Below are 25759 nucleotides of genomic sequence, written 5' to 3'. Positions count from 1 at the left end.
CATTCACTACCCCTCTGACATCGCACACAGTCCTTACATTCCCACAGTCTCTATTCTTAATGCTGTACTCTGCTTCTTGTAACCATATATATATATATATATATATGTGTGTGTATGTGTATATATATATATATATATATATATATATATATATATATATATAAAATTGTAGTTGACATTCATTATTGTTCAGCTTCAGCTTCAGGTGTACAGTGCAGTGATCAGGCATCTACATCATCCCTGAGGTGGTCTCCCTAACGAGACAAGTGTCCATCGGATGCTCTACAAAATCTGTACAACATTATTGATTACATTCCCCAAATTGACTTTCGTATCCCGGTGGCCATCTTGTGGTTACTGACTGTGCTTTTTAATCCCCTCACCTTCCCCCTTATCCCCACCTCCCCCTCCCATCCCTGGATTAAGAAACTGTAGTACATTTACACAATGGAGTATTACACAGCCATGAAGAAGAAGGAACTCTTACCATTGGCAACAACATGGGTGGACCTAGAGAACATTACGCTACGTGAAATAAGTCAGACAGAGAAAGACAAATACCGTATGATCTCACTTATATGTGGACTCTAAAGAAAAGAATAAATGAATGAACTAATCAGAAACAGTCTCAGAGACATAGAGGAAAAACTGAGGGTTGCTAGATGGCAGAATAGGCTAATTGGTGGGGGATGCAGTTGACAACTGTGTGGAATTTAAATTCTAAGCCTTCAACTCTGGGGAGACGTAGGGGAATCCCCACCATTTTTTCCGGGAAATGAAAGCGCTCCGTGTATGTGTGGATGCATGCCTGGTGGGGCACGGCCGGGCAAGAAGGGAGAAAGGGCAGTGACTTTTGTGGTGTCACCATTTTAAACGAAATATAAAGTGTAGTGTACCCGGTAAAGAATTCAGAGTATTGGGCAGGTAAGCAGAGGAAAAGAGAGGCTGACGGGAAAGGAAAGAATGAAACTGAGCTGAGAAACCACTGTGGTCAGGTAAACCATGGTTACCTCATGCTCTCCACTTACTGAGGAGGAAACTGAGGCTGGCGGGCAGAACTACAGTTAGTGGCAGAACTGAAGCCAGAATTGAACTTACTGGACTCCCAATCCAGTGCATTGTCCGACTCTCAACTGCCTCATGAATCTTAGTTTTGTTGATGTTTTTGGAGAGGGAGAATGGTCCTGGGAAGACATCGAAGGGGAGAAAATGTGAAGGTTTAATTAACGCATGTGGTTCACCTTACATTTTGTTCTATGTTTTGATGAATCTCCTGTTTATAACAAGCTAAGAACCTCCTCAAACCTCACAATGCTCTGTGGAAACAAAGGAGCTAAGTAATTTTCCACAAGCTCACCAAAGAAAGCCAAGAATAAAATCCAGACCCTAGTGACTCTTTGTCGGAAATGTTTTTGACAGAAGCCAAAAATGAGAATAAGCCTAGAACTTAAACAGAATTAGCCAGGCTTTTTTGTTCTGAGATCTTAAGGAAAGAGGGGTGGTATGTCCAAATTACAACTGCCAGTCATTCAACGACTGTTTAGTTAAGCACCTACTATGTGCAACACACCTGGAAATACATTAAGTCTGCCAGTTTTCTTTCTTTCTACTTGTAGTCTTGCTTAACCCTATTAGCTGAACTAGAGTGGCTAGAAGGTCCATTTAGAAGTGTGTTTATAAGGACCACTTATTTACTCAGCCAGCGCTCAGGAGGAACTGTCTGTCATATGCAAGCAGCTTTGTGGAAGGAGAAGCTATTCTGTTCGTTCCAGGAAAGCAGGTCTTCCCAAATATTGCTGATGAATTCAGCCCCTATTTGTGCTAAATCCTGACCTGGGACCTCTTGCCTTGAGACTACTCAGGGGACCAGCAGGACATTAGGTGTGGGAAGAAAGGCAGAATTGAGCCAAGGAGGGCAGTCAAACAAACAGGGAACCCCAGGGGTGGGGTGGGGAGACGGGGTAGGACCTAGGAGTGCTGAGGAGTGACCCAACCCACAGCAGTGGGTTATCGAGGGGTGATAGCAGCCTGTCAGGTCACTCCTCCAGCCTAGCCTCCTGGTTCTGCCTCATTTGGGGACAGGAATGTGTCTTCATTCTTCACATCCCAACCCCAATTTGCCAAAATCTGGTGTATCAAGTTCTCCAGAGAAACAGAACCAACAGGAGGTGTGTGCGTGTGCACACACATACATTATGTATGTGTGTATATATACATGTATACACACATATGTGTATATACATATATACACTTATATATACATGTATACATACATGTATATATACACACGTATATATACATATATACACACACACACACACACATATATATATACATAAAGAGATTTATTTCAAGGAATTGGTTCATGTGATTTGGGGGCCGGGAAGTCTGAAATCTGTAGGCTGGGCTGGCAGGCTAGAAACTCTCAGGCAGGAGCTGAGGCTACAGTCTCGAGGAAGAATTTCTTGTTCTTCAGGAAACCTCGGTTTTGGCCATTAAGACCTTCAGCTGACTGGATGAGGCCCACCCCCATTATCAAGGGTACCCTCCTTGACTTAAAGTCAGCTGACGGTAGATGTTCATGCACTTCTACAAAATACCTTCACAGCAACACCTAGGTTTGTGTTCAGTTAAATCATTGGGTACTACAGCCTAGCCTAGTTGGCACATAAAATTCACCATCACATCCAGGATACAGCCTGGCCATGACCTCAGGACTAGAGTGTATCAGAGGTAAAGACAGGGGCCATTCCAAACTTCCTCCAGGTCCCTTGCTGGTGAGTGGGCAGCCGGGACCGCTCCCTCTTGGCAAACCCTCTACCTCCCTTGCCTTGCATGTCCTTGGGTAGGAGACGTCCCCGAGTCCATCCCCCATGCTCTAGCACCTACCTTTCCCCAAGCATTCTCTTGCCTTGCTGAGCTTGAGGCTGTTTAGGACTTCCAAGTACTGAGTATCTGTAGAGGAAATGATGGAGGTCTCTGCTGGCATGTCGGCATGGGTTAATTTGAACTCTTTGGGCTAATTAGTGTTCATTTTACTCCTAATGAGTAGCATGCCATGAAATTTATCATCCATACTAGCACATGTCTGAGAGTGAAGGGGACACTGGTAATCGTATGGGACAGCAGATGTGAATCAGGACGGTTCTGGGCAAATCAGAGCATATAAAAGACTGAATAGCGACTATTGCTATGTTGTCTTAAGAGCTTGCTAATGAGGAGTCGTGTTCAATGCTTGTGTTCTGTGGATCAAGGGTTAGTCAAGTCAACAAATCGGGGTGCTGTGGTGGGTTAAGTCGTGTCCCCAAAAAGATGCGTTGAAATCCTGACCCCTGGTATCTTTGAATGTGACCTTATTTGGAAATAGGGTCGTTACAGGTGTCATTAGTCAAGATGAGGTCATACTGGAGTAAGGCCTAAATCCAGTGACTGGTGTCCTTATACGAAGGCCATGTGAAGACAGAGACACAGAGGAGAAGGCCGTGTGACAATGGAAGCCGAGATTGCAGTGATATGTATATAAGTCAAGGAGTGCCAGGGATTGTTAGCTGTCACCAGAAGTTAGGAGAGAGGCATGGAACAGATTCTCCCTGAGTGTCCAGAAGGAACCAACCCTTCCCACACCTTGATTTCAGACTTTCAGCCTCCAGAGCTGTGAGAGGCTCATCCGTGGGACTTTTCACAGACTCTAACCATGTGGCCTCGCCAGATAACGGAGTAATCATTTTTGCAGGTTGATCAGACAACTTGATTTACCATGTGGCCCAAATTAAGTCTCGTACTCACCTTTGCCGGCTGAGGACGCACAGGGCAAGTAAGGTGGGTTCTGTACGTGACATCAGTGATGCTGCGGTGGCTCAGGTGACAGCGTGCAGTGTGGCCCATTGTAATGAACCCACCTGAGAATGCGTCACGACAGGCAGAGCCCTCACTGCTTCTGCAGTTGAGCCCCGATCTCCGGAGGTGGGCTTACATCTCCAGCAGCAGCGAGGACCAAATCTGCCCAGTCTCAAAGTCTCCTCCAGGGCACGCATGGCAATGGCCGTCATGCCATTTTCATGGCTGTGAATCCAGGTGCTTGTTACTTTTCTATCCAAGCCATGAAAACTGTGACAATGAGGAACCCAGAGGGGAGCGCTGAAGTTTGTCAGTGGTAATTCATGTGCGCCCCTTTTCCTTGTGGGGAGTTAAATGGGTCTGTGTTTATTAACGCATACCTTAAATTCAATAAAATACAGATTTTTTAAGTGTACAGTTTGAGTTTTGACAAATGTATACAACCAGCCAATCCAGATCTAGAACATTTTCATCACCCCAGAAAGTCCCCTGTGCCCTTTTGTAATCAGCCCCTTCCCCATCCCCCAGAGATTCTGATATCTGTCACCAAACTCAGTGTTGCCTGTGCTTGGACCTCATAAATGACATCATGCCATTTATATTCTTGTGCTAGATTCTCTCAGGCACCAGGTTTGTAAGCTTCAGTCTTTAGTAATAAATCATCGTAAATGGACTTCAACCTTTTTTCTGTAAAAGCAATATAAGCCCATTATGAAGCACGTGGAAGGGGGAGTCATTTAGGATTCCTCTGCCGGCTACCGCCGTTGTAATGGTTTTGGTGTGTTTTTTCTCAGTTCTTCTCATTGGCTTATTTATAGCTGCAAACAAACCACAAGGGATTTTGTGTGTTGCTTTTTTTCATTTAGGATAAACACTTTTTCATTTAGGATAAACACTTTTCCCACATCCAATGTCTTTGATTGCCATTTTTGATAATACCCTATCTAAAATGTGCCAGGAGGGCAGGGGCTTTGCCAGTCTTGTTCACTGATGCTTCCAGGTGTGTAGAATGGTGCCCGCATGGGGTAGGTGCCAGTAAATGTTTGTGGGGGGACTGGATGAATGCATCACAACTCTTTAGCCTCTTCCCTATTACAGGACAATTAGCAACTGCCAGTGTTTTACCATTAGAGGTAATGAGTATCTTCAGACATACGGTTTCCACCACCACCACCCCCATATTTTTAATGGGATCCTTAGAACACACACCAATGATGAATTGTTATGTCAAAGAGAAGAAACATTTTCTGGCTCTTGATATATACTCAAGTGCAATGTAGAGCTGAATTACCCAGGTATGAGTCTTGGGTCTGCCATTTACTTGCTGTGTGACTTTGGGCAAATTACTTAACCTTTCTGTGCCCTAGTTCGCTCATCTTTAAAATGGAGCTAATGATAATATTTCACAGACTTGTGAGAATCAAATAAAATACTATGTGTAAGCTACTTAGAGTGCATGGCACAGAGTAAGCCCTGTGTATGTATTTGCTATTTATGTTTGATACATAAAACATGTCATGCCAAGAAAAGTTGAGCCTGTTTTTCCAAATAGAAATGGTTTATCTTAATAGTCACTCTGCTTTTGGTGACTCAGTAGCACTGTGTGGTACCCATTGACTTAGAGTGTGACTGTTGTGAAGTAGACAGGAATCTTGGTTATTAATTCACTTCAGATATATTATGTGCCTTCTTTATCTTCTAGCTGGATGCCTTCTCATAGAAGTGGGGCAAGACTGGGATGAGTACATTGTCCCCACAGCACTCTGGAGAGTGCTCAACCTAGTGCTAGAGGAAGACATATAGACACAACTAAAGGTTGTTGCTAATTGTGGAAATAAACAAAGACCACCCAAATGAGAACTAATCCCCCATATTTATTCAGAGTTTACTATAGCAAGAGCCGACCACCATCGTTTGTGTTTCGCAGACACTCAAAGGCAGGCAGGTGAGTGGGGAAGCTTTATGGTTAAAAACAAAACAAAACAGAAAAACAGGAGGCTCTAGGTGTGACCTGATGGGAGGTTGTTGGCCTGGGGAGGCTGGAGACTGGCTAGCTAGCAGCGGGACATTTTATGTCCTCGGTTTGGGGAATGAACTCATTTCCTAAAGCTGCTGTAGCAAATTACTAAAAATTGCGTCACTTAAAGCAACAGAATTTTTTTTCTCATAGTCGTGGAGGCTAGAAGTATGAGATGAAGGTTTTGGCAGGGTTGGTTCCTCCTAGAGGCTCGGAGGAGTATCTGTTCCTTGTCTCCTAGCTTTGGTGGCTGCCTGCAGTCCTTAGCTTGCAGACACATCACTTCAATTTCTATATTTATCATCCCATGGCCTTCTTCTCTGTGTGTCCTCTCCTCTCCTTATAAGGACACCCGTCGTTGGATTTAGGGACCACCCCAATCCAGTATGACGTCATTTTAACTTAACTAATTACATCTTCAAAGACCTTAGGTTATGGACTTAATTGTATCCCCTGAAAATCCATATATTTGAAGCCATAACCCCCAAAGTGATAGAATTTGGAGATAGTGCCTTTATGGAAATAATTAAGGTTAAATAAGGTCATAAGGGTGGGGCCCTAATTTAATAGCACTGGAGTCCTTAGAAGAAGAGGAAGAGACACCAGAAATGCGTGCACACGGAGCACATGGAGGGAAGACCATGGGAGGACACAGGGAGAAGGCAGCCGTCTACAAGCCCAAAGAGAATCCTCGCCAGAAACCAGCCCTGCTGACATCTTGAACTTGGACTTCCAGCTTCCAGAACTGTGAGAAAATAAATTTCTGCTGTTTAAGCCCCCCAGTCTGTAATATTTTGTTATGGCAGCCCTAGCAGACTAATATACCTTGTTCCCAAATAAGGTCATATTGCTGGTGGACATGAATTTGGGGGTGGGGTGGTCGGCATTATTCAACCCATTATGAGGAGCATAGGTAGCTTTCTCTGGCTAGTCTTGGGCTGGAAGCAGGGACAAACAGGTGGGGAGTTGGCTCTCACTGACCACATCCTGACCATCAAGGCCAGTGATGGCTGCTGCAGTGGTCGTCGGTCAGACCCGTTTTCCTGTATGGTCTGGCCATTGTGTGTTCAGGTTCTCTTGTCATTCTGCTGCTAACTAGTTGTGATGCTGACTAAAGCACTTGCTCTCTCTGGACTTCAGTGTTCTTTGTTCCCTTTAAAATGGGAAGTTAAGAGGTTCTCACTGGGTGGAACAAGGATACTCAGCATCAGGGCAGGGAGAGAGGTGGGGAGGGCAAGGATGGCTTAGGAAGTGTTGCCCCAGTGACTTTGAAAAGCCCATGTTCGCTCCTGGGTGGAGAACAATTGGACCATGTGGTAGCTGGGGCCTCTTCCAGCCAGAAAATTCCACAGTGGTTGCTCCTGGAAAGAGCAATCCTTCTGCTGGATCTTCCAATCACATTTTTATTTTTCATGCTGCTTAATCTCTTTTGAAATGTACTAAAAGAGAGATAGAATTTTAGACTCCTTTTTATGCGGATTAAGCCAATGATTTAATCTAATGATTTCTTTTTACTCTTGTTTGGGACATGAGAGTAATGATAGAAAACCTCGACACTCCAACTGTTGCCATGAAAAGTATAAAATTCTTACCTAGGTTATTTTAAACCACAGAATTGGGGAAAATCACAATTATTTTGCTTTTGGTTTCTGGCCCTTGGGTGGCTTCTAAAACACATAAGCGAAAATGATAGAAATTTGAAGTTATTCAGATTACTTCCCTGCCTCCCAGTCTAGCTTTCAGTCTAGTTTCAGAATAAAATGTTCAGGGCTTAGAATGTGGGGTTATTTTTAACCAGGGTGGAAAGCAAAGCAAGACTGGCATGTTTTGAGGCAATTTTTTTCCTTTTCAAAAAATTCAGTTCACACTTTATATTCCCTGAAGAGCATCAACGAATTGAAAGTTTTAAGAAAGATCCACATCTCGTGGAAGTGCATCTCCATCAGATACTCTCCATCCGAGAAGGGTCATGATTCAGCATCCGAGCAGCCATTTGAGAAGCCTGGAGCTGAGAAAGCAGGGCCAGCCAGACCGTCTCTTAGATCCTGGACGTCCTTCTGCACAGAGGTCATTGTAGTGGCTCCTGGGGTTGTATCAGAAGGGAGGTAGAAGGCCAGACACTCATTGACTCAACAGGCATTTGCTGAACACCTACCTGGTGCCGGGACCTGGCAGTTCAGAGGCCTGACCCGTGCAGCCAGAGCAGAGGGAGTATGGTGGGAAAGGTGGCGTGACGAAAGTGGAGAAGTTGTCAGGGCCAGACCACGTGGGGCCTTGGAGGCCTTGACAGAGTTTGGGGCATTATTCCTAAGAGTAATTGAAAGCCGCTGGAGAGCTGGAAGTCATAAGTGCTGGTGAAAGATCTTGTCTGGCTGCTGTGTAGAACATAAAAAGGAGCAGATTGGGGGCGGCCGGATGGCTCACTTGGTCGAGCTCTTAACAACACTGTTTCCAGTTCGATTCCCACATGGGCCAATGAGCTGCGCCCTCCACAACTAGATTGAAGATAACAAGCTGCCACTGAGCTGCCGGAGGAGTGGCCAGATGGCTCAGTTGGTTAGAGCACAAGCTCTTAAACAACAAGGCTGCTGGTTCAATTCCCGCATGGGAGGCTGGGCTGTGTGCCCTGCAACTAAGATTGAAACGGCCACTGGACTTGGAGCTGAGCTGCACCCTCTGTAATTAGATTGAAGGACAACGACTTGGAGCTGATGGGTCCTGGAGAAACACACTGTTCCCCAATATTCCCCCTCCCTCCAAAAATCCTGATTTAAAAAAAAAAAAAAAGGTAAATTATAAAAAAAATAAAATAAAAAGGAGCAGATTGAGAGTGGACGTGGGAGTCCATTCAGAGGCTGTGCAGTGATCCAGTGAGAGATGGTGCCGATGGTGGAAATGGAGAGGTGGATGGACTCGAGAGCTATTTGAGAAGTAGGATTCCAGGACTCGGTGGAGAATTGGCTAAAAGGGGGCAGAGAGTAGCAGTTAGCATTTAGTGTGGGAAATAAAAGCCATTCTCAGTATTTTAAGCAGAAAGGAATTTAATTCAGGAATTGGGTGCTTACAAAGTTGAAGGAAGGGCTAAAGGAGCAGGAGTTGGAAATGGGGTGATCAAATTAGAAAGCATCCTATATGGGAATAAGGAAGTGAATGCCATTGCCAGAAAAGCTTCTCTACACTTAGGTCCCTATAGCCTTGGTTGCCGGAGAACACCTCTGTCTCTGTTCTGATTCTGAAGCATAACCTCCTTCCCGTGCAGAACCCTAGCTGCAAAGTAGTCCAGGCTCCACAGAACAGGAAGCACGTGTGACCATGCAGTGCACCGCCTGCACACCCATATCTAGTGTCTCTGATTGGAAGGTTTATGGAAGGAAGTTGACATGGAGGCTAAGTGCCAATGAGCTGTCCACCCCTCGGGTTATGAGAAAGGAGGATGTCATCAAAGACAGCACTGGGATTTCTTTCGTGCAGACCAACATAGACAGTGGGCCGTTCACTGGGCGCAGGTTTAAGGTACTTATAGGATGGCCAACAAGTGATATCTAGCTGGGTATGTTAGGTCTTGAGCTCAGGAAAGATTGAGATTTAGGAGAAGTCTGCAGATGTTGGAAAGTCAGAGCCAGGTCACCTGGGGAGAGTGCATGGATGGAGAGGTGGGCGCAGGACAAAGCCCCGAGTCTATCAGCATTTGGGGTCCCCCAGAGGAGGGTCTCTCTAAAGGAGACTGGGCAAGTGAGGAGAATGTGGCCTCAAAGGAGATAAGTGAGAACATTGCAGGAAGGTGGGATCACACAAGGTGGGTGAATCTTAACGCATTTTGCTAAGTGCACGAAGCCAGACCAAAAAGGCTACATATTCTGCGATTTCATTGATATGACTTTCCGGAAAAAGCAATCTGTAGGGAAAGGAAATATCAGGGGTTGCCAGGGATTGGGGTGTGGGGGAGAGTTTGACTGCAAAAAGGCAGGTAAGGGAATATGGGTGATGGAACTATACTGTCTCGGGTGTGGTGGTGGATACACAACTCTGTGTATTTCTCAAAACCCATAGAAGTGCACACCACAAAGAAAGAATTCTACTGTGTGTAAGATAGATGGTGATTGAATGGATAGATGATTCATTCATTCATTCATTCATTCATCCATTCATATATATATATGTTCATCCGTGCACAAATAGGAAGTAGTTGGTTTTACTAAATGTTTCAAGGAGGTCAAAGAAGATGAGTGACAGGTTTCTCTGGATCCATGGAATAGTGGTCTGGACCTCTGTATGGGTGGGTCCTGGGTTATATGCGGCATTAGCCTACAATGTACATTCCTCCTTTTAAGAGCACAACTTCTTGCCATGGCCCTTAGAGCTTTCAGGAATACAGAGCCTGCTCCTTGGATAATAGAGTCCTTAGCCCTGAGATGTGCACCTGTTGTGGGTAAAATGCTCAAATGAGAAGAGCCTGGTGTGGCTGGGTTCCCAGCCTGGGCTCTTCTCTCACCTATGCCAAACCATGGCGGTGTGACTGTAGGAAAATCCTTTAGCCTCTTCAAGTCTCTATTTTCTCATATGTAAAATGGGAATAACCATCCTCTCAGAATTGATGTGGCAGATTAAAGGACTTGAATAGTTAGTAATGCAGCCTTCAAACCTTGATATGGGTGCCACTCTGTCCATGGGCCAGCTGCCTGCCCACCTCCCACAAGTCAATCCATCTTCCCCTCCCACCCCTGAAGGACACATCTGCAAGGCTCAGTGTCTAGCCCGGTGCCTGGCACCTAGTAAATGCTCAAGAAACGTGTGTTGCCTTGTACTGTTTCCGAATCAGGGTATTTGCCATCCTAATAACCTACCACTTTCTGAATAACGTTGACTTTCTCCTAAAGTCAAACTGCCCTCCAAGATGAAGAGCTGCCAGCCCTGAGGATGCTCCTGGAAGCATCAGGATCTTGTCCACCTGTTTCCAGAGAGAGTCCAACACCTACTGCACGGGTGCTCAGTAAACACTTGTTGAACGAATTAACAATTTGGAGAACCAGCAGCACTGTTGGTACAAGTACAGAGCCTTTACAGGGCAACACTAATTCAGGGTTTCTGCAATATAATGGTATCGTATCACTCATGTAACTTTGTGTGTCAACAAAGGAGGTCAGGTGCGCCTGGGAGTCTTGTTTATGGGGTGTTAGGAAACTTGGTAGCTAGTGCTGGGGGTGGGGGGGGCGTTGCAGATGTTTTTGTCCCCAGGGGATCTGTGGTTTCCCCTCTGCTGTCAGGAAGGCAAGTGGCAGGAAAGACCGACCCCTGCTGCCCCCGGCCCTGCACACAGTGGAGAGCGGGTGGACCCAAGGGAGGCAGACATTAGTGTGTGAGGAGCCTGGCGTCTCCAGAACCAAGAGTGATGGAGAAGCCAGTTCTGGGCACCGAGGTTGAAAGGAAAGAATCCTAAAAAGGGAGTGGGGAGTGGCTGCTGGGTAGTTGTCAGCTTTCCCTCCCCTCCTCCTTCCCCTGGCTCCCAACCCCCACCCCAGCGTGGGCAGGGTGCTGGGACATCCCTGGTTTCCTGAACTAGGCTCCACCTGCAGACACAGCTCTTCCTTCTCCCTACATTCACCACCCCAGGATTTCTGTGGCTTAAAGATTTAGCCTCAAAAGCTGCCTGTGCACCGCCCTATAGATTCCTCCTTGTGCCCTGCGGGGGTTTGAGCAGACAGGGCAGGCTCCACCCCTTTCAGATATGCAAGCGTCATGCCCTTGAACTAGGCCAGATCCCAGGAAGCCCATGAGAGGAGAAAGTTTTCTCAGGAAGCTGGGATTAAAGTGCGTTAGCATTGAGGTCACAAGAGGCCAGTCTCACTTTGCTCACTCTTTTCCCTGCTAAACAGGCTTCGTCTTCTTTTTTGCTTTCATAAACCAAGGCTCATCCTTCTGGAATGGGGAGGACAGAACTCCTTCCAATGGAGGAGTCTGTAAGTTAAGATACTTACAGTGACAGCAGCGTAACTAGCTAAGTGTCACACATCCATTATCTGTCTCATTTAATCCTTACAGCAACCTGGCCAGCAGGTCTGATAGGACCCTGTTTACAGGTGAGGTGAGGGCCATGAGGTGCCATGGTAATAAATGAAAGGCAGAGACACTTTCTGGAACCTGTCATTGCTTCTAAAGGCAGTGCCTTCCGCAGCTGCGTAGGCTGTCTGCACTGCAGAGTCACTGTGGTGACAAAGGTGGGAGGGGCACAGTTCCTGCTGTGGGCGCTCTGTACCCCTACATACCAGTTTCTACAGGATTTGACCCCTGCACTGGGGAGTGGATTGGTCCTAGCTACCTGCGGCCAACTGGGGAGGGTAGAGTGACCATCTGCCTGTTTGTAGCCATTGCTATCCACACCAGACCATGCCACACAGTAGTGGTGACTACTTCATTCCCTCATGTGGCCACAGGTTGCAGCTGAAGAAATAGGGGGCCGCGAGGTTAAATGACTCAGCCAGGGTCCCACAAGTTCATGGGTAGTTGAGCCAGGACTCCAATCCAGGTCTCCATCTCCCAATGCAGGGTGGTTTCCATTCATGTTAGAGGCAGCCCCTAGTCCTGGAGAGGAACGCAGGGTCTTCCTGTGAGTCCTGGCTTATGTGGCTGGGTCCTTGAGCTGGTCACTATCCCCTCTGAGCCTCCTCTGGAAAGCGGGGACATGTGTGGCCGCAATGCCTGCCTCGCAGGCTCAGGATGTGTGTGGAAGACTTGGGTGGGTCATTGGCAGCTGGTAGCTCTGCTGGTGACTCGCTGTTTGCTGGCACAATTGGGACCATAGATGGCATCGCTCATCTCTGCAGCCTCCAGCATATGCATGGGGTTGCAAAAGCAAGGCACTGTGGCTGAAGGAGTAGAAGCCTGTTCCTCCCGAGGACAAAGCATTTATAACCCTCCTTCTGCTGGAAGCCAGATGATATGTCCTCACAGCAAAAAAGCAACATTACTTTATTTTAATTTTCAAAGAGTTCTCAGGATTGGATAAATCACCAGCTCTCAAAACCCTGGTTTGGAGAATCAGGAACTGCCTCGAATTTTCATGGCAGAAATGTCTGTTGATCTGCACCGAAGTATCCCAGACAGTTAGTTGCATTTCTGTTGGAAACAAGATCTTGGCCACAGGAACGCCAAGTCTCTCCCTTTACAATTCTCCATCCCTGAGCCGACAACCCTTGAAGTAGATCTGTGCTCTTGAACTGACAGAGCAATTCTATTAAAAAAGTTTGATGATGGGAGGGGAAAAGAAAGAAGTGAAAGAATCTATATTTCATTAAATAAATGCTGCTTGTTTTAAAGTGGGAGCATTTTTCTGGGTGTCTGGGAAGCTAATCTTTTCTGTCTTGTTGGGAGAATCTAATCTTAAAAAACAGCAAAGTCTCCATATAAGGGAGAAACCACCACTGTCAGAGCTTAGGGCCAAATTATATTTACAAGGAAAGGAGTTTTGTCCTGGGAGTTTATTTAACAAGCATTTGTCAAGTGCTCACCATGATCCAGGTGTCACTGTAGGAATATAAGGGGTTTACAAGAGTAATGAAAGCCTTCATACAGGACGAGATGATACAGATCATTTTTGTTAGTAGTATAAGTATTTTTGTTAGTGTGGATCACTGCGTTCTAGAAGCTTCCGGTCTAGCTGATGTGGTGAGGACCAGTGAAGAGGACGTGGGGGTGTGGTAGTGTCTGACGGGGGACCTGTAGAAAAGACATTCACAAAGTATCCTTGGTTGTCTCCAATGGAGGGGTGGGGTGAAAAGGAATTATTCCTCCGTTTCCCGGGAACATTCTGAGGCCTGAAAGGTAGACGAGTTGTTCACATCACTTGTGAGGGGTCGCCAGGGGGCGTCAGGGAGCGTACCTGAACCCTGAGTGTTTGATTCCCGGTGCGGAGGGCTCTGCACCTCACAAGGCCTCCCACCCTCCAGGATGATGAGAGCCCATACAGGAGAAGTGGTGCGCACCACGGCAGGGATATTCTTGGGATCAAAGAAAGGCCCATGACATGGTACTCGATAACCCAAGATGCCAGTGGAAGCACACCTGGCACCTGAGTGGGCCTCAGGGAATCCAGGCCTGTTGCTCTCGGTCCTCACCCCTTCCTTTGCTCCACCTCAGCCTCAGGTCCTGCTCTGAGATCTAGCCCTGAGACTCACCTCCCGTTGATAACTAATGCTCTGCTATGCCCTCTTGTCTTCTAGCAATTCACGAGTTCCCCACAGACCTGTTCTCCAATAAGGAGCGACAGCACGGAGCCGTCCTGCTGCATATCTTCGGTGTAAGTGGCCCTCCCGGGGTGGGATGGGCCTAGACGTCAGGCAGGTGAAACCTGTCTGCAGAGTACAGCAGAGCCATCGTGTGTCACACCTCTCGTCCAGTCCTTGTAAGAGCCCTGTGGGAAGTGCAGATACTGCACTCGTTTCACCGACAAAGCAGGAGGGTCTTAAGAATGTCAGGGGACTTGCTCAGTGTCACAGCAAGTGGCCCCAGACTCAAGACAAGAATTCAGGTCTTCTGGTGCCTTCTTTTCTGCTTTTATAAAACGGGAATGAGAGCATCTTTCCCAGATGTGTAAGTATAAGTGAATGTGGGAAGTGCATCAGACATTGCGTGGCACGTAACAAGGTCTCTGTACGTGCCTGCTATCATGATTCCCCCTAAATTTACCACCTGGACATAATTATAGTTTAAAACTTTGGCACACTTCCCAAACTTCCCTCTGTTTTCAGATGGGCCTTGATGACCAACGGTGGAGTTTAAGCAGCAATTTAAAGAGGAATTATAGGTAAAAATTGCTCTTCTCTCACAGGGGTAGGCAAACTACAGCCCGCAGCCACTACCCATGTTTATAAATAAAGCTTTATTGGGACACAGCCATTCCCATTCATTTCTGTATTATCGATGGCTGCTTTGCTTCAGTAGCAGACCTGACAGAAACTACATGGCCCACAAAGCCAAAAATAGTAACTGTCTGTCCCTTTGCAGAAACAGTTTGCCAGCCCTATTGTATGGTGTGGGTAAAGTCACACTTAGCTCTTCCAGGTTGGATCCTCTTCAGTCCAGCTGCATATACATTTTCCTCCTGATTAGGTTCCCGACCACTTGGCACCATCTGCTTATAGATTTAAACCCAACCAAGTATTAGCCTTTACGAGAGATAATTAAGAAAGTGAAAGCTGGGATTCTCATGTAGATAGTAGCCACCAGTATATGATGAGTGAGTGAGATTTTAATTAACAGGATAAACCATTAATGAAAATGAAGGTAAGAATGAAGATTACAGGCAAATTCCGAATGACAGGCTGGTGTATGATTTCTGTAGTAGAGTTATCTTCCTAGTTTCTCTGGCTTTCCCATGCACCCTCTCCCCCGCAGCCCCTTTCACTAAGACGGTGTGGGTTTGGTGAAGCTCTGTCTTTCTGCCTCATGAGCGTCTTGGCATTGCTGAGGCAAAACCTTTATTCTTGAACTTGAGAGCACCTCGGGAATTTTGCAGGCACCCTTCGGAGCCTGTTTTTCTAAATAAAGTTTTATTGGAACACAGCCACGCCCACTCCATGGCTGCTCTTCTACGGCAGCAGAGTTGATGTGATAGAGACTGTGTGGCTTGAGAAGCCGGAAATACTGTCTGACCCTTGAAAGGAGAGTCTGCTGAGCCCTTCTTCAGCACAAGAGAAGGCTCTAGCTTTGGTCTAAGAAGTTTCTCAGAACTTCCCAACCTAAGATGGGAATAGTAGCACCCTCTTGACCCCCCTTTTCTCTCCAGTGTTTCAGAAATGTCAAGGGAGCCAGAAGCTTTGCCTGGGAGACGATGTTAGGGGTACTTTCTGGGGGTGTGAATTCAAGTCAGAATCCTGAGATTTGTACTGGGGTCCTTCTCACCTCACTCTCTCCCCTGTCCCCATACCCTCGGTATTTGTTTCCTTTTGCTCCCCCCCAAAAGATAATCAAATCCAGGCACAGCATACCTGGACTCCACTAGACACCTGCCTCAGGTGCCTTGGCCACAGCTGGTGTATCTTGTTTTATTTCATTGTAGTTAGTTAATTTTGCTGTTGTCAGATTATCATACTGATTTGGGTGAAGCAGCCTTGCCTTTCCCAGTTTTGCAAATAGGGCACCCATATCACTTCTTCTTTGAGGAAAGAAGTGGCTTCCTCCAGTGTTTGGCATAAAACCTCATCTCTTTTCTGTGGGTCCTGGTCCGTTTCTCTCCCTCCAACCTCACGTTTTCCATCTTCTACCTCACACTTGCTTTGTTCTACCTGCCCCAGTGACTTTGCCGTTCCTCAGATTCATCAAGTACACTCCTGCCTCAGGACCTTTGCACTTGCTGTTTCCTGGTGGTTATAGACACTTTATTTGACTATTTGTTTGGCCCCCACGAAGGTAAGTTACAAGAAGCGGGGGCTTTTCCTGGCATCCTCACCACATATCCCTGGTGCCCGGAGTAGTGCCTGGTACATAGACGAGCTCAGTAAAGCTGTGTTGCCTGGACAGGGCAGGGAGGGGTTCTGTATATAAAACCATTTTAAAACTACTGATCTGGTTTTACTCTGTCATTAAACAGATGAAGAAACTGAGACCTAGAAATGCAACTTACTGAGAGTCACGTGGAAAATAAGTCCCAGAATTGGTATTAGAATCCAGATTCTTTGTTCCATGAATCTCGCAAGGTCAATGGCTCGTGTATTTAACCTGTACCCCCCTCAAGTCGTGTCCCTGGAAACGCCAGCTCTCTAGTTGCCATTTGTTTTGGCAGGGGATGAGCAGGTAATAAGGACATAGCGCCCTCCCAAAAAATAAAGGGGAAAGCAGTATGACTATTATTTTAAACTCTTAAAATGGTGATTTTAAATGCTTTTCTTTAAAAGTTAGGTCTTACCTTCTGAGGGCATACTCCGGTCCTGAGACAGAGCTGCTGCTTTAAGAAAAAAGGAAGGAGCATAAGCCCATGTGGCTTGAGTTTTCGTCCCCTGTGCTGCTCAGCAAGTATTTTTTCTCTCTAGGCTTCAGTTTCCCATTTGTCAGGGAGAAGGCTGAGGGAGCAAGTCTGTATGGTGCCGGCCGTTTCCTCCCTGCCCCATGTCCCTCTGGCCTCTGCCCCGGCAGGCTGGTTTGGGGTGGAATGGATGCCCGGCTGTGCCTCACTGGCAGCAGGTACCCTTGCTGATGCTCTGTCTCCCGTCTCCTTCGCAGGCTCTGTACATGTTCTACGCCTTGGCCATAGTGTGTGATGACTTCTTTGTTCCATCTCTGGAGAAGATCTGCGAGGTAGATGGGAGAGACTTGGGACCCCTCGGTGCAGCCTGGGCGGGGCTGGGATGGCCAACGTCGTGTGGCATGTCAGAGCCAGGCGGGGGCAGCCTGGACTGGGGAGCACTCTGGCAGTGAAGTTGGTCAGGTCAAGCAAGCACTTAGTGTCGCCACAGCAAAGTCTCACTCTGAAACCCCCAGATTAGAGTTGGCAGGTGGCGTCCTCTCCCAAACTTGGCACAAGAAGTTGCTTCATGGCCGGCTGTCAGGGCAGTTAAGCCAAACCTGGTTACTTAGGAAGCATTTGACATAACCAGGTGTAGAAGGCAGCTACCAGGTGGGGATTTGTGTCCCCAGGGAGGACGCTGAGCTGCACCAGCAGGGAACGCCATTCGTCCCAACCTTTGCAGGCTGACATTTTCTCCTTTTAATTATTCTGTTAAGTTTTCACTTTCTTTTCTTCTTTATCCCCACATATAAGACCCCGTTGATCTCTGCTCTGCCTTACTCTTGGCTTCTAGCCAAGGAAGGAAAACCACCTCTGTTTTCAGCACCTACTGTGTGTAGACTGCTCAGGGCTTTGCCACGCTTCATTCCGTGAAATCTCCCAGCGGCTTGAGGCCATGTTGTTGTGACATGTGTGCAGCTGGGGACATAGATGTAGGCACTTCTCTGTTATTTCACCCTGTTGCTGGGCATAGAGCAGGGACCGGCTGCTTTTGACCTGGGCTCCCTCAACAATGAGTGACCAGGCAAAAGTACACAAAGGCTTTGCCCTAACCTCACTTTGCCCTTCTCAGATGGAGCCACGTGATTGCCTCCAGATGGGGGAACGGGGCAGGGGACTCTGGGATGAGGGCCCAGCAGAGTGGCTGAAGACGTGTGCTCAGGGTGCAGGGCAGAGAGGCGTCCAGCTGAGGAGCTGGCTCCCTGGGCTCTCCCTGGGTGCCAGAGTGTCCGGTTAGCGTGACCACTGCCCCCACGTCATAGCCTGAGGGTCTGTGGTCACTTCTGTTTCAGAAACTCCATCTGAGTGAAGATGTGGCAGGAGCCACCTTTATGGCTGCAGGAAGCTCGACGCCCGAGCTGTTTGCCTCTATTATAGGTAAGAAATCCCACCAACCCAAGACACAGGATCTGCAGAGAGCCCAGGTTTGGCGCCTTGACCAGTGAGGGCATTTGTCAGCTCTGAGCCTTAGTTTTCTCATCTGTAAAACGGGAGAGTTGGAGAGACAGGAAGTACATTAGTGGTTCCCTAGGGCGGAACCACCAATGGCTGGAGTAAGGGTGCTAATGGGGACAGGGTTTCTTTTTGGGGTGATGGAAGGGTTATAAAATTAGATTGGTTGCATACTTCTGTAACTATATGGCAAAACACTAAATTGATGCTTTAAACATCAATTTGATGGCATGTGAATTTTATCTTAACAAAGCTGCTCCAAAAAAATGGGAGAATTGGAGTAGCTGGTCCCTGGGCACTGCCACCTCTCTGGTTTTGCCATTCTCACAGCATCACAGCTGGTCTGTTTGACAGTGAGAACAACTTCCCTTGGTTTGTGGGGCTGTGGTAAGGTCAGGGGGCACAGAACTTACAGCCAGCTGGGCTTGTGGATGACGGATTGTACCTGTCCCCTCCCAGGTGTGTTCATCACCCATGGAGACGTCGGGGTTGGGACCATCGTGGGATCTGCTGTGTTCAACATCCTGTGTATAATCGGAGTCTGTGGGATCTTTGCGGGTCAGGTCAGTGGTTTCTCTCCCCTTGTGAAGTGACATAAAGGACGGCAATGGCAAAACACAAGGCCCAGTCTTAGCCATGCCCCTAACTCCCCGAGGCTTCGAGTGAGTCAGTTTCCCCCTCCAGCCCATATCCTCGTGTGTAACTAGGGCGACTGACATTCCTCCACCTCCCGCGGTCTGTGGGTCTGAGAGCAGGAAGAGAGTCAGTTCTCTTGTCCAGTCTGAGGGTGAGTGTTCATTCGACAACAGTAAATGTGTAAGAGGTAACCCTGACCCTGAGCTAGACTCTGGAAATGCTTGGGGTCTGCCTTTGCCCTCCCAGCAGGGAGCATGTAACTGGCCGGTCAGTGATACCGCCTCAGCATCTTTCAGGGCGGGTGGCCATTAGACTTGACCTCAGAGCATCAGGCTCATGGGCAGGCCCTGCCTGGCCGAAGGAGGTACAGAAGGACACCCAGTCCCCACCAGAAGGTTCCAGCATCGGGGGGAAGAGCAAGTGCCTCTGGCCTCAGCCTTGACTCAGGGCCTCTGCTATGAAACGTGTGCTGTTGTTACCTTGGAGGAACAGAGGGCAGCTCTGCCACCCCTTACAAACACTCCACAGTTTTGTTCTGTTCCCCAAACATGAAGAGGAGCACAGAGTAGCCCTGAGCAGCCAGGCAGATTTGTTTCGGGTGGCACAGTTAGGAAGAGCTCCACGGGCATGTCCCTATACCTGCAGGTGTCTGGGAACGGTGGGGAAGCCCCCAGCAGCTGTGCCTGCCCCGTCTCCCCAGCCAATAGCAGCTGACGGCCCTTTGCTCACAGGTGGTCCGTCTGACGTGGTGGGCCGTGTGCCGAGACTCTGTGTACTACACCCTCTCTGTCATCGTGCTCATCGCCGTGAGTTCCCCTGCCACCCCTAAAGTGACAGGACCCTGCCTGTCTCTGTCCCTGGCCCTATAACCAGAGAAGCCATAGCACCCCAGCCATGGGGTGTGCTGACCACTCTGCAGTCACATTGACCAGTCCCCTCACCACTGTGAACCCCTTTCCTGAAATCTCATACCTGACACCTTGGTTATGGAGCAAATCCAGGGACCACTTTGGAGGCAAAAGCTTTGAAAAAGCCAGAGCACGTGTTGTGTGGTCCGTGCAGTTACATTCAGGCACGTTGCTCATTAGGGGCCCTTCCGAGCCTCGCTTAGAATCGGTTTACTAAGGAACGGAGGTCCAGCTGTCACCGCCCACTGCAGAGCAGGAAAGAGAGAGGCCAGATGGGAGGCAGCAGAGTTGGCAGCTGGAGGTGGAGAGGGGGTGGAGAAAAGGCAGAGGAGCCTGAACAGGATCCCTACAGCTTGTTAGTGAGTGTGTGAGGGAAGCCCTGGGGACCCCCGAGGGCAGGGGTGACATCATGGCCGCTGACACTGAAGTACATGACACAGTCAGGCTGACTGCCGAGGAGCTTGTCATCCACAGGGAAGTGGTTTCAATCCCAAAGGAGCTTTAAAGTGGTGGCACGAGGGCAGGTCATATTCAAGGAGGGCAGATGCCTGTGGCACGTCCAGATTTTAGAGGTATGGAATGTGCCCTAGAGTGACGGTTCTCAGCCTTACATCATCTAGTGCCAGCTATATAAAACCATCAGTTCTCTACTGCTACGTAACAAATTTCCCCAAAACCGGTTGCTTAAGACAACAAATATTTATTACTCCCATTTTCTTTTTCTTTTTTTTAAACTTTGGTGTACATTTGAAAACTCTGGGTAATTTTTTTTTTAATTTTTTATTGGGGAATATTGAGGAACAGTGTGTTTTTCCAGGGCCCATCAGCTCCAAGTCAAGTCACTGTCTTTCAATCTAGTGGAAGGCACAGCTCAGGTCCACAACCAGTCACCGTTTTCAATCTTTAGTTGCAGGGGGTGTAGCCCACTATCCCTTGTGGGAATTGAACTGGCAACTCTGTTGTTCAGAGCTCACACTCTAACCAACTGAGCCATCCGGCTGCCCCTACTCCCATTTTCTATGGCTCAAAATCTGGGAGCGGCTTAGTGAGTCCTCTGGCTCAGGTCTCTCACAGGTGTCACCTGAGGGCTCCTGTGAGCAAGGATCACGTGGCTACTGGCAGCCTCAGGTCTTTCCTCCCTGGCTATTCCACGGTGAAGCTCACGACATGGCAGCATGGGAGATTTGTACCAAGATGGAAGCCACAGTGGGTCTGTTTGTCACCTCATCTCGGAAGTGACAGCTCATCACTTTTTCCATATTCTGTTTGTTAGGAGCCAAGCACCTGGGTCCAAGCCACGTACATCAGGGGAGCATGAATGTCAGGCAGTGGGATCCCTGGGGCCATCTGAGAGGCTGCCTGCCACACCCCAAAAATGAAAGTTACAGATAAAATAATTTACCTACACACAATTTCCAAAAATCAATACAATGCCCAAAATATACTATAAAGAACAAGTGAAAGTAATTTATAACAAAAGAATACCTATTTTCGTGTGTAAAGGTTTTGGCATGAAAATGCTAAAACACCCAATGCCATCTGTTGTGCCCATGTGGAAAATCTCTGAGCTTGACAACTACCAGCTGAGACTGAGGCCGGGGGTCCGAGCTGACTGCACCTTAACCCCCATGAGCGGTGCCAGCTCTGATGACATGATTTTCCAAACTTATGATGACTCCTGATAAAATCCTAAAAGAGCCAACTACAGTTATCCCTCCTTTTGCATGACAGTTACCTTACTAAAAAATGAAATATTTATTAAAGCCATGTAAAAATACTTTGATTTGGGTAATGCAGTTAAGTTCGAGGCTCAGGTTAGTTAGTTATTTAGTTAGTTATGTCACTTCCCTGAATATTTAGAGGATGTTTAAGACTTGTGCCAAATGTGGAAATGCTTCTCCAATAGAACCATTTCACATGTTCTAGGCTGGCTAACACCCCTGGCTTTCACTGCCTCTACTGTCAGTAGCCCTCCACTGGGTTGTACAAACTAAAAATATCTCTGTAAACGTCCCTCAAGTTCCCCAGGTGGTGGCGCTGGTCTCCCCTCTGTTGAGTGGCACTTCCTCAGAGCCTTGAGTTTGGAGAGCCTGACAGCGATTGCCTGGCCAGGACAACCCTCTCGGAAGCAGCACCCCAAAGCAACTCCTGTGTGTGCTGCCCGCCATGACAGCCAGGAGATGGGTACAATGGGCCCAAGTCCACAACGGCCCCCTGGCCTCTCCTGGGGTCCCGTATAGGGACCCTCATATCTGCGGGATCACATGGTGGGCACAGCCCCTCCACCGCCCTGTCCACACTGGGCCTGGCTGGGAGCTCACAGGAGTTCTCCCCTGGACCACATTCATCTATGTCACATGTTGAAGATGCAGGCGGGGTTGTTGGGCAATGTTAGCGCCCAATTACTAGGAAGTCCTGGTGTCCCCACCGTCGCCCCTGGCCTCCTTTCAAATGATACAAGTGGGTCCTTTGCCCTCAGAATTTTCAAAGGGGTTACTCTTTATTTTTAAGAAGATGGCACTCCTCTCTCATACACACAGGCACCACGGGTAGGTAAGTAGGCAGGTAGGTAGGTAGGTAGGTAGGTAGGTAGGTAGGTAGGTAGATGATAGATAGACAGACAGACAGACAGACATATAGATAGATAGGTATCTTTTCAGTTTTTAAGATTCTTGATCACAGCAACTTTGTTCTGACCGTGAGGACAGGCCCCTGCCAGGTTGGCCCCAGCAGCTACTTGGACCATAATGAAACACAGGCCATTTCTTGGGGAGTCCCACGTTACGCTGGGCTGCAGCTTGCAGCATCTGCTGACCTAGATTTCAGCTAAGGCAAGATCACCCTCTGCAGTTGAACCCAGAACTGGAGAGAGGAGCCCAGCTTTCTGTAGAACACATAATAGCCGAGATGTATCTGCTCTAGGTGCTTTGTGGTCTGCGTTTGTTTTCTGGAATAAATATGTACCCCCACCCTTTGTTTCTTTTGCCTTCTAGTTCATATATGATGAAGTTATTGTGTGGTAAGTTTCTCAAGTTTGTTTCATGTTTTTCCTTTTTTGTTAGTAATCTTGCTTGATGGGTTCCTTGCCTCTCCTTTAAAATTATTTTTACAAACATAAGCTTATGAACTTGTGAAAGTAAGAAGAGTATCATTCTAAGCAGTCATGCCTTTATTTCTCCTTTCAAAGTGACACAAATTGTTGCCCTTAATATTCCCGTCCTGCCACATAGCAAGGTATATTATAAAGCTAAAATAGTGAAAATGGTAGGGTATTTTGCACGGGGATAACCAGATGGACCATGGAACCGGGACTCTAGTAATGGGCCCATTTTTGGGCTGGGGATATGACAGGTGTTGTGACCAGGCAGTGAGTTAGGGTGGGGGTCTCAGATACTGCTGGGGGAACCAGGAGTTGTCAGGTGCTTGGAGGCGGGGGTGATTAATAACTAATTGAATAATGGGCAGAGTTCTGAACAAGGTAACATCAGCTCTCGCCCTCACACCTTATACAAGAATAAATTCCAGATGAATTAAAGATCTCGGTAAGAAGCAAAATTAAAATAATATAGAATAGAGCATAGGGACTCACCTTCACGACGCTGAGGTAGGAAAGGATTCCGGAGTTAAGATGTATACGGCACAAACTTGAAAGAAAAGGTTCGTGTTTTTACTCTATAGGGCGTGGCTGTGCCTTACATTCAAGCACCACAAAAATGTTCTCTTCATGATAGTGAAACAGACTCTGGGCCCGTATGTGACTATTTGTGGGAATATAGTCAGGAGGCCGGACGTGAGCGGGTGCATGCTTCGGGCCCCCGCCTGGCCCCTAACCCCCTTTGGTAGATGGAGTTGGGTGGGAAGGCGCTCAGATTGTCTTCAGGTCCCTTTGTGGTCCTTGGGTTCTTGTCAGCTGAGGAGGGGCTCCCCAAAGGACTGTCCCCCATGCCGGGCTCATTGACAGCCTTTAGTACACATTTGTCGGATGAATGAACAAATGGAAGCCGAAGCTCTGTGGCTCCTCAGAGGCTTGTGGTCAGAGCCACAAAATCCCCACTGTGCGTGGGGTTCGGCGCTGTATCTGCAAGGCAGCAGTAACTGTGTGTTCCAGGAAGACCCCCGCCCAGTAGTTTCAGTCCAGGAGGTCCTGTGCCCCTTCTTTAGGCAGTTTTAGGACCCCTTCCCCCTGCACCCTTAGCCTGTCTGCTCCTTGGCAATCCTCAGGTGACTGTGGGGCCTCCTATTGTCAAATCTGCATGACTCCAGGCCACTCGCCTCCCTGAGTCCTGGGATATAGTGGTCCTGGCCCCTTCTTTTTCTAGGTGGCTGGGGGAACTCTGCCTGAGTCCTGCAGACCCCAACCTCAGTTTTCTCTCTGTCACCAAGAGGGCTTTAGTTTGCAGGACAGCCACGGGCTGGGGTGGCTCACCCACATGCCTGGATCCCGGGTCCTGGGTCCTGAGTCCTAGGTCCTAGGTCAGACCCTGGGGACGGGAAGGTCAGAGCACATCCCTCCTTGCTACACTCTCTGAACCTCCATATGCCCTAACCACAGTCTGCTTTCTCTCTTTGAGGTGGGAAGGCCTGGTGCTTATCATCTTGTACGTGTTTTACATTCTAATCATGAAGTAAGTGCCCTTTTCTTCTTCTGGGCTGTCTGATGCCACAATTCACATGCTGTTCTAGCCTTTTGTCAGAGCAGGGAGCAAACTTCCACCACACCTTTCAGTTACTTTAGGCCAGCCCCAGTTCTCTGGGGGACACCCCACTGGGGGCGACCAGAATGAAGGAGAGATGTTCAGATACAGTATTGGGGTGCTGTCTACACCAGGCCAGGGGAGTCAGGGCTGGTGGGTGGAGGATGAGGCTGCCCCCAAAATGAGTAGCAAGCGAGGCCCTCTCTCCCACCCCGATCCATGTTTCTCCATGGCCCAAGGTGACCACTCTTTTTCGCTGTCTATAATAAATCTCCTGATAATTTCATACCACTCTTTGAAAGGGCCTAGCAGCCTCACTTCTGTTCCAGGCTTCATATAAAGCTGCCTCTCGGGGCTGCTGCTTTGCACAACTGCAGGGGGCGCCACTCATAGTACCGAAGATGCAGACACTGGGTCTGGGGTTGTGCCTTCTGGAAGGCACCTTTGGGGCCTTCTGGAAGCTGCACATCAGAAGCACCTCAAAACTATCCATGAGGAGTATTATTCAGCCATAAAAAGGGAAGGAAATGCTGTCTCATGCTACAGCATGGGTGAACCTTGAAAACATGATGCTGAGTGAAATAAGCCAGTCACAAGAGGACAAATATTGTCTGTCCACTTACACGAGGTACCTAGGTCAAATCCATAGAGGAAGAAAGCAAATTAGAGACTGCCAGGTGCTTGGAGGAGAAAGGAATTAATTAATTGATGAATGGGCAGAGTTCTGTTTGGGATGCTGACAAGTTTTGGAAATAGATGCTGATGACGGCTGCCCAACACTGTAAATGTAATTAATGCCACTGACTTGTGCATTTCAAAATGGAAACTAGAGTAGCCAATTTAATGTTGTATATATTTCTCCGCATATAAAAACAAAAAGGAAAAACTACCCATAATCTGAGCCATATTCAGGTTTTATTTTCTTCGTCATATCTCTACAGGTAATTAAAAAGAAACACAACACTGAGTTGTATGAGGTTATGAATTGTAATGTTTTATAAAAATGGATGATAAAGTGTCCAGCTGCAGGAGAATTGTCCATAAAATTCTCTCTGAGTGCCTTTTAGTGAGGCGGGCAGCCTGGGGTCTGAGATGGAGAAAGTCTCTTCTCTGTGGGGTGGGATTGCTGGGTGCAGAGAAGGCCCCCTAAGACTCTCCCCTGTGGGGGAAGGGCAGGCCTGCTAATGCCTCCTTCGAGCCTGTCCCTGAGGCTGGG

General features: G+C 47.8%; 1 protein-coding gene across 2 annotated transcripts in view; it reads left to right on the top strand.

Annotated features, from left to right (window-relative positions):
• The window catches only part of SLC24A4 (solute carrier family 24 member 4), a 146076-nt gene that overhangs the window by 76171 nt on the left and 44146 nt on the right, over nucleotides 1–25759 (top strand). For both annotated transcript variants that reach the window (XM_033109024.1, XM_033109023.1), the window contains exons 3-9: nucleotides 14071–14147; nucleotides 17069–17143; nucleotides 18146–18230; nucleotides 18765–18868; nucleotides 19673–19747; nucleotides 22843–22868; nucleotides 24421–24474. In XM_033109024.1, coding sequence (XP_032964915.1) covers nucleotides 14071–14147; nucleotides 17069–17143; nucleotides 18146–18230; nucleotides 18765–18868; nucleotides 19673–19747; nucleotides 22843–22868; nucleotides 24421–24474 — 496 coding nt within the window. The remainder of the gene's footprint in view (nucleotides 1–14070; nucleotides 14148–17068; nucleotides 17144–18145; nucleotides 18231–18764; nucleotides 18869–19672; nucleotides 19748–22842; nucleotides 22869–24420; nucleotides 24475–25759) is intronic.

Source organism: Rhinolophus ferrumequinum, chromosome 6 (assembly GCF_004115265.2).
Source record: "Rhinolophus ferrumequinum isolate MPI-CBG mRhiFer1 chromosome 6, mRhiFer1_v1.p, whole genome shotgun sequence".
In the NCBI taxonomy this organism is placed as follows: domain Eukaryota; kingdom Metazoa; phylum Chordata; class Mammalia; order Chiroptera; family Rhinolophidae; genus Rhinolophus; species Rhinolophus ferrumequinum.
Note: the sequence above shows the minus strand (reverse complement) of the source record. Positions and strands in the feature narration are given on the sequence as shown.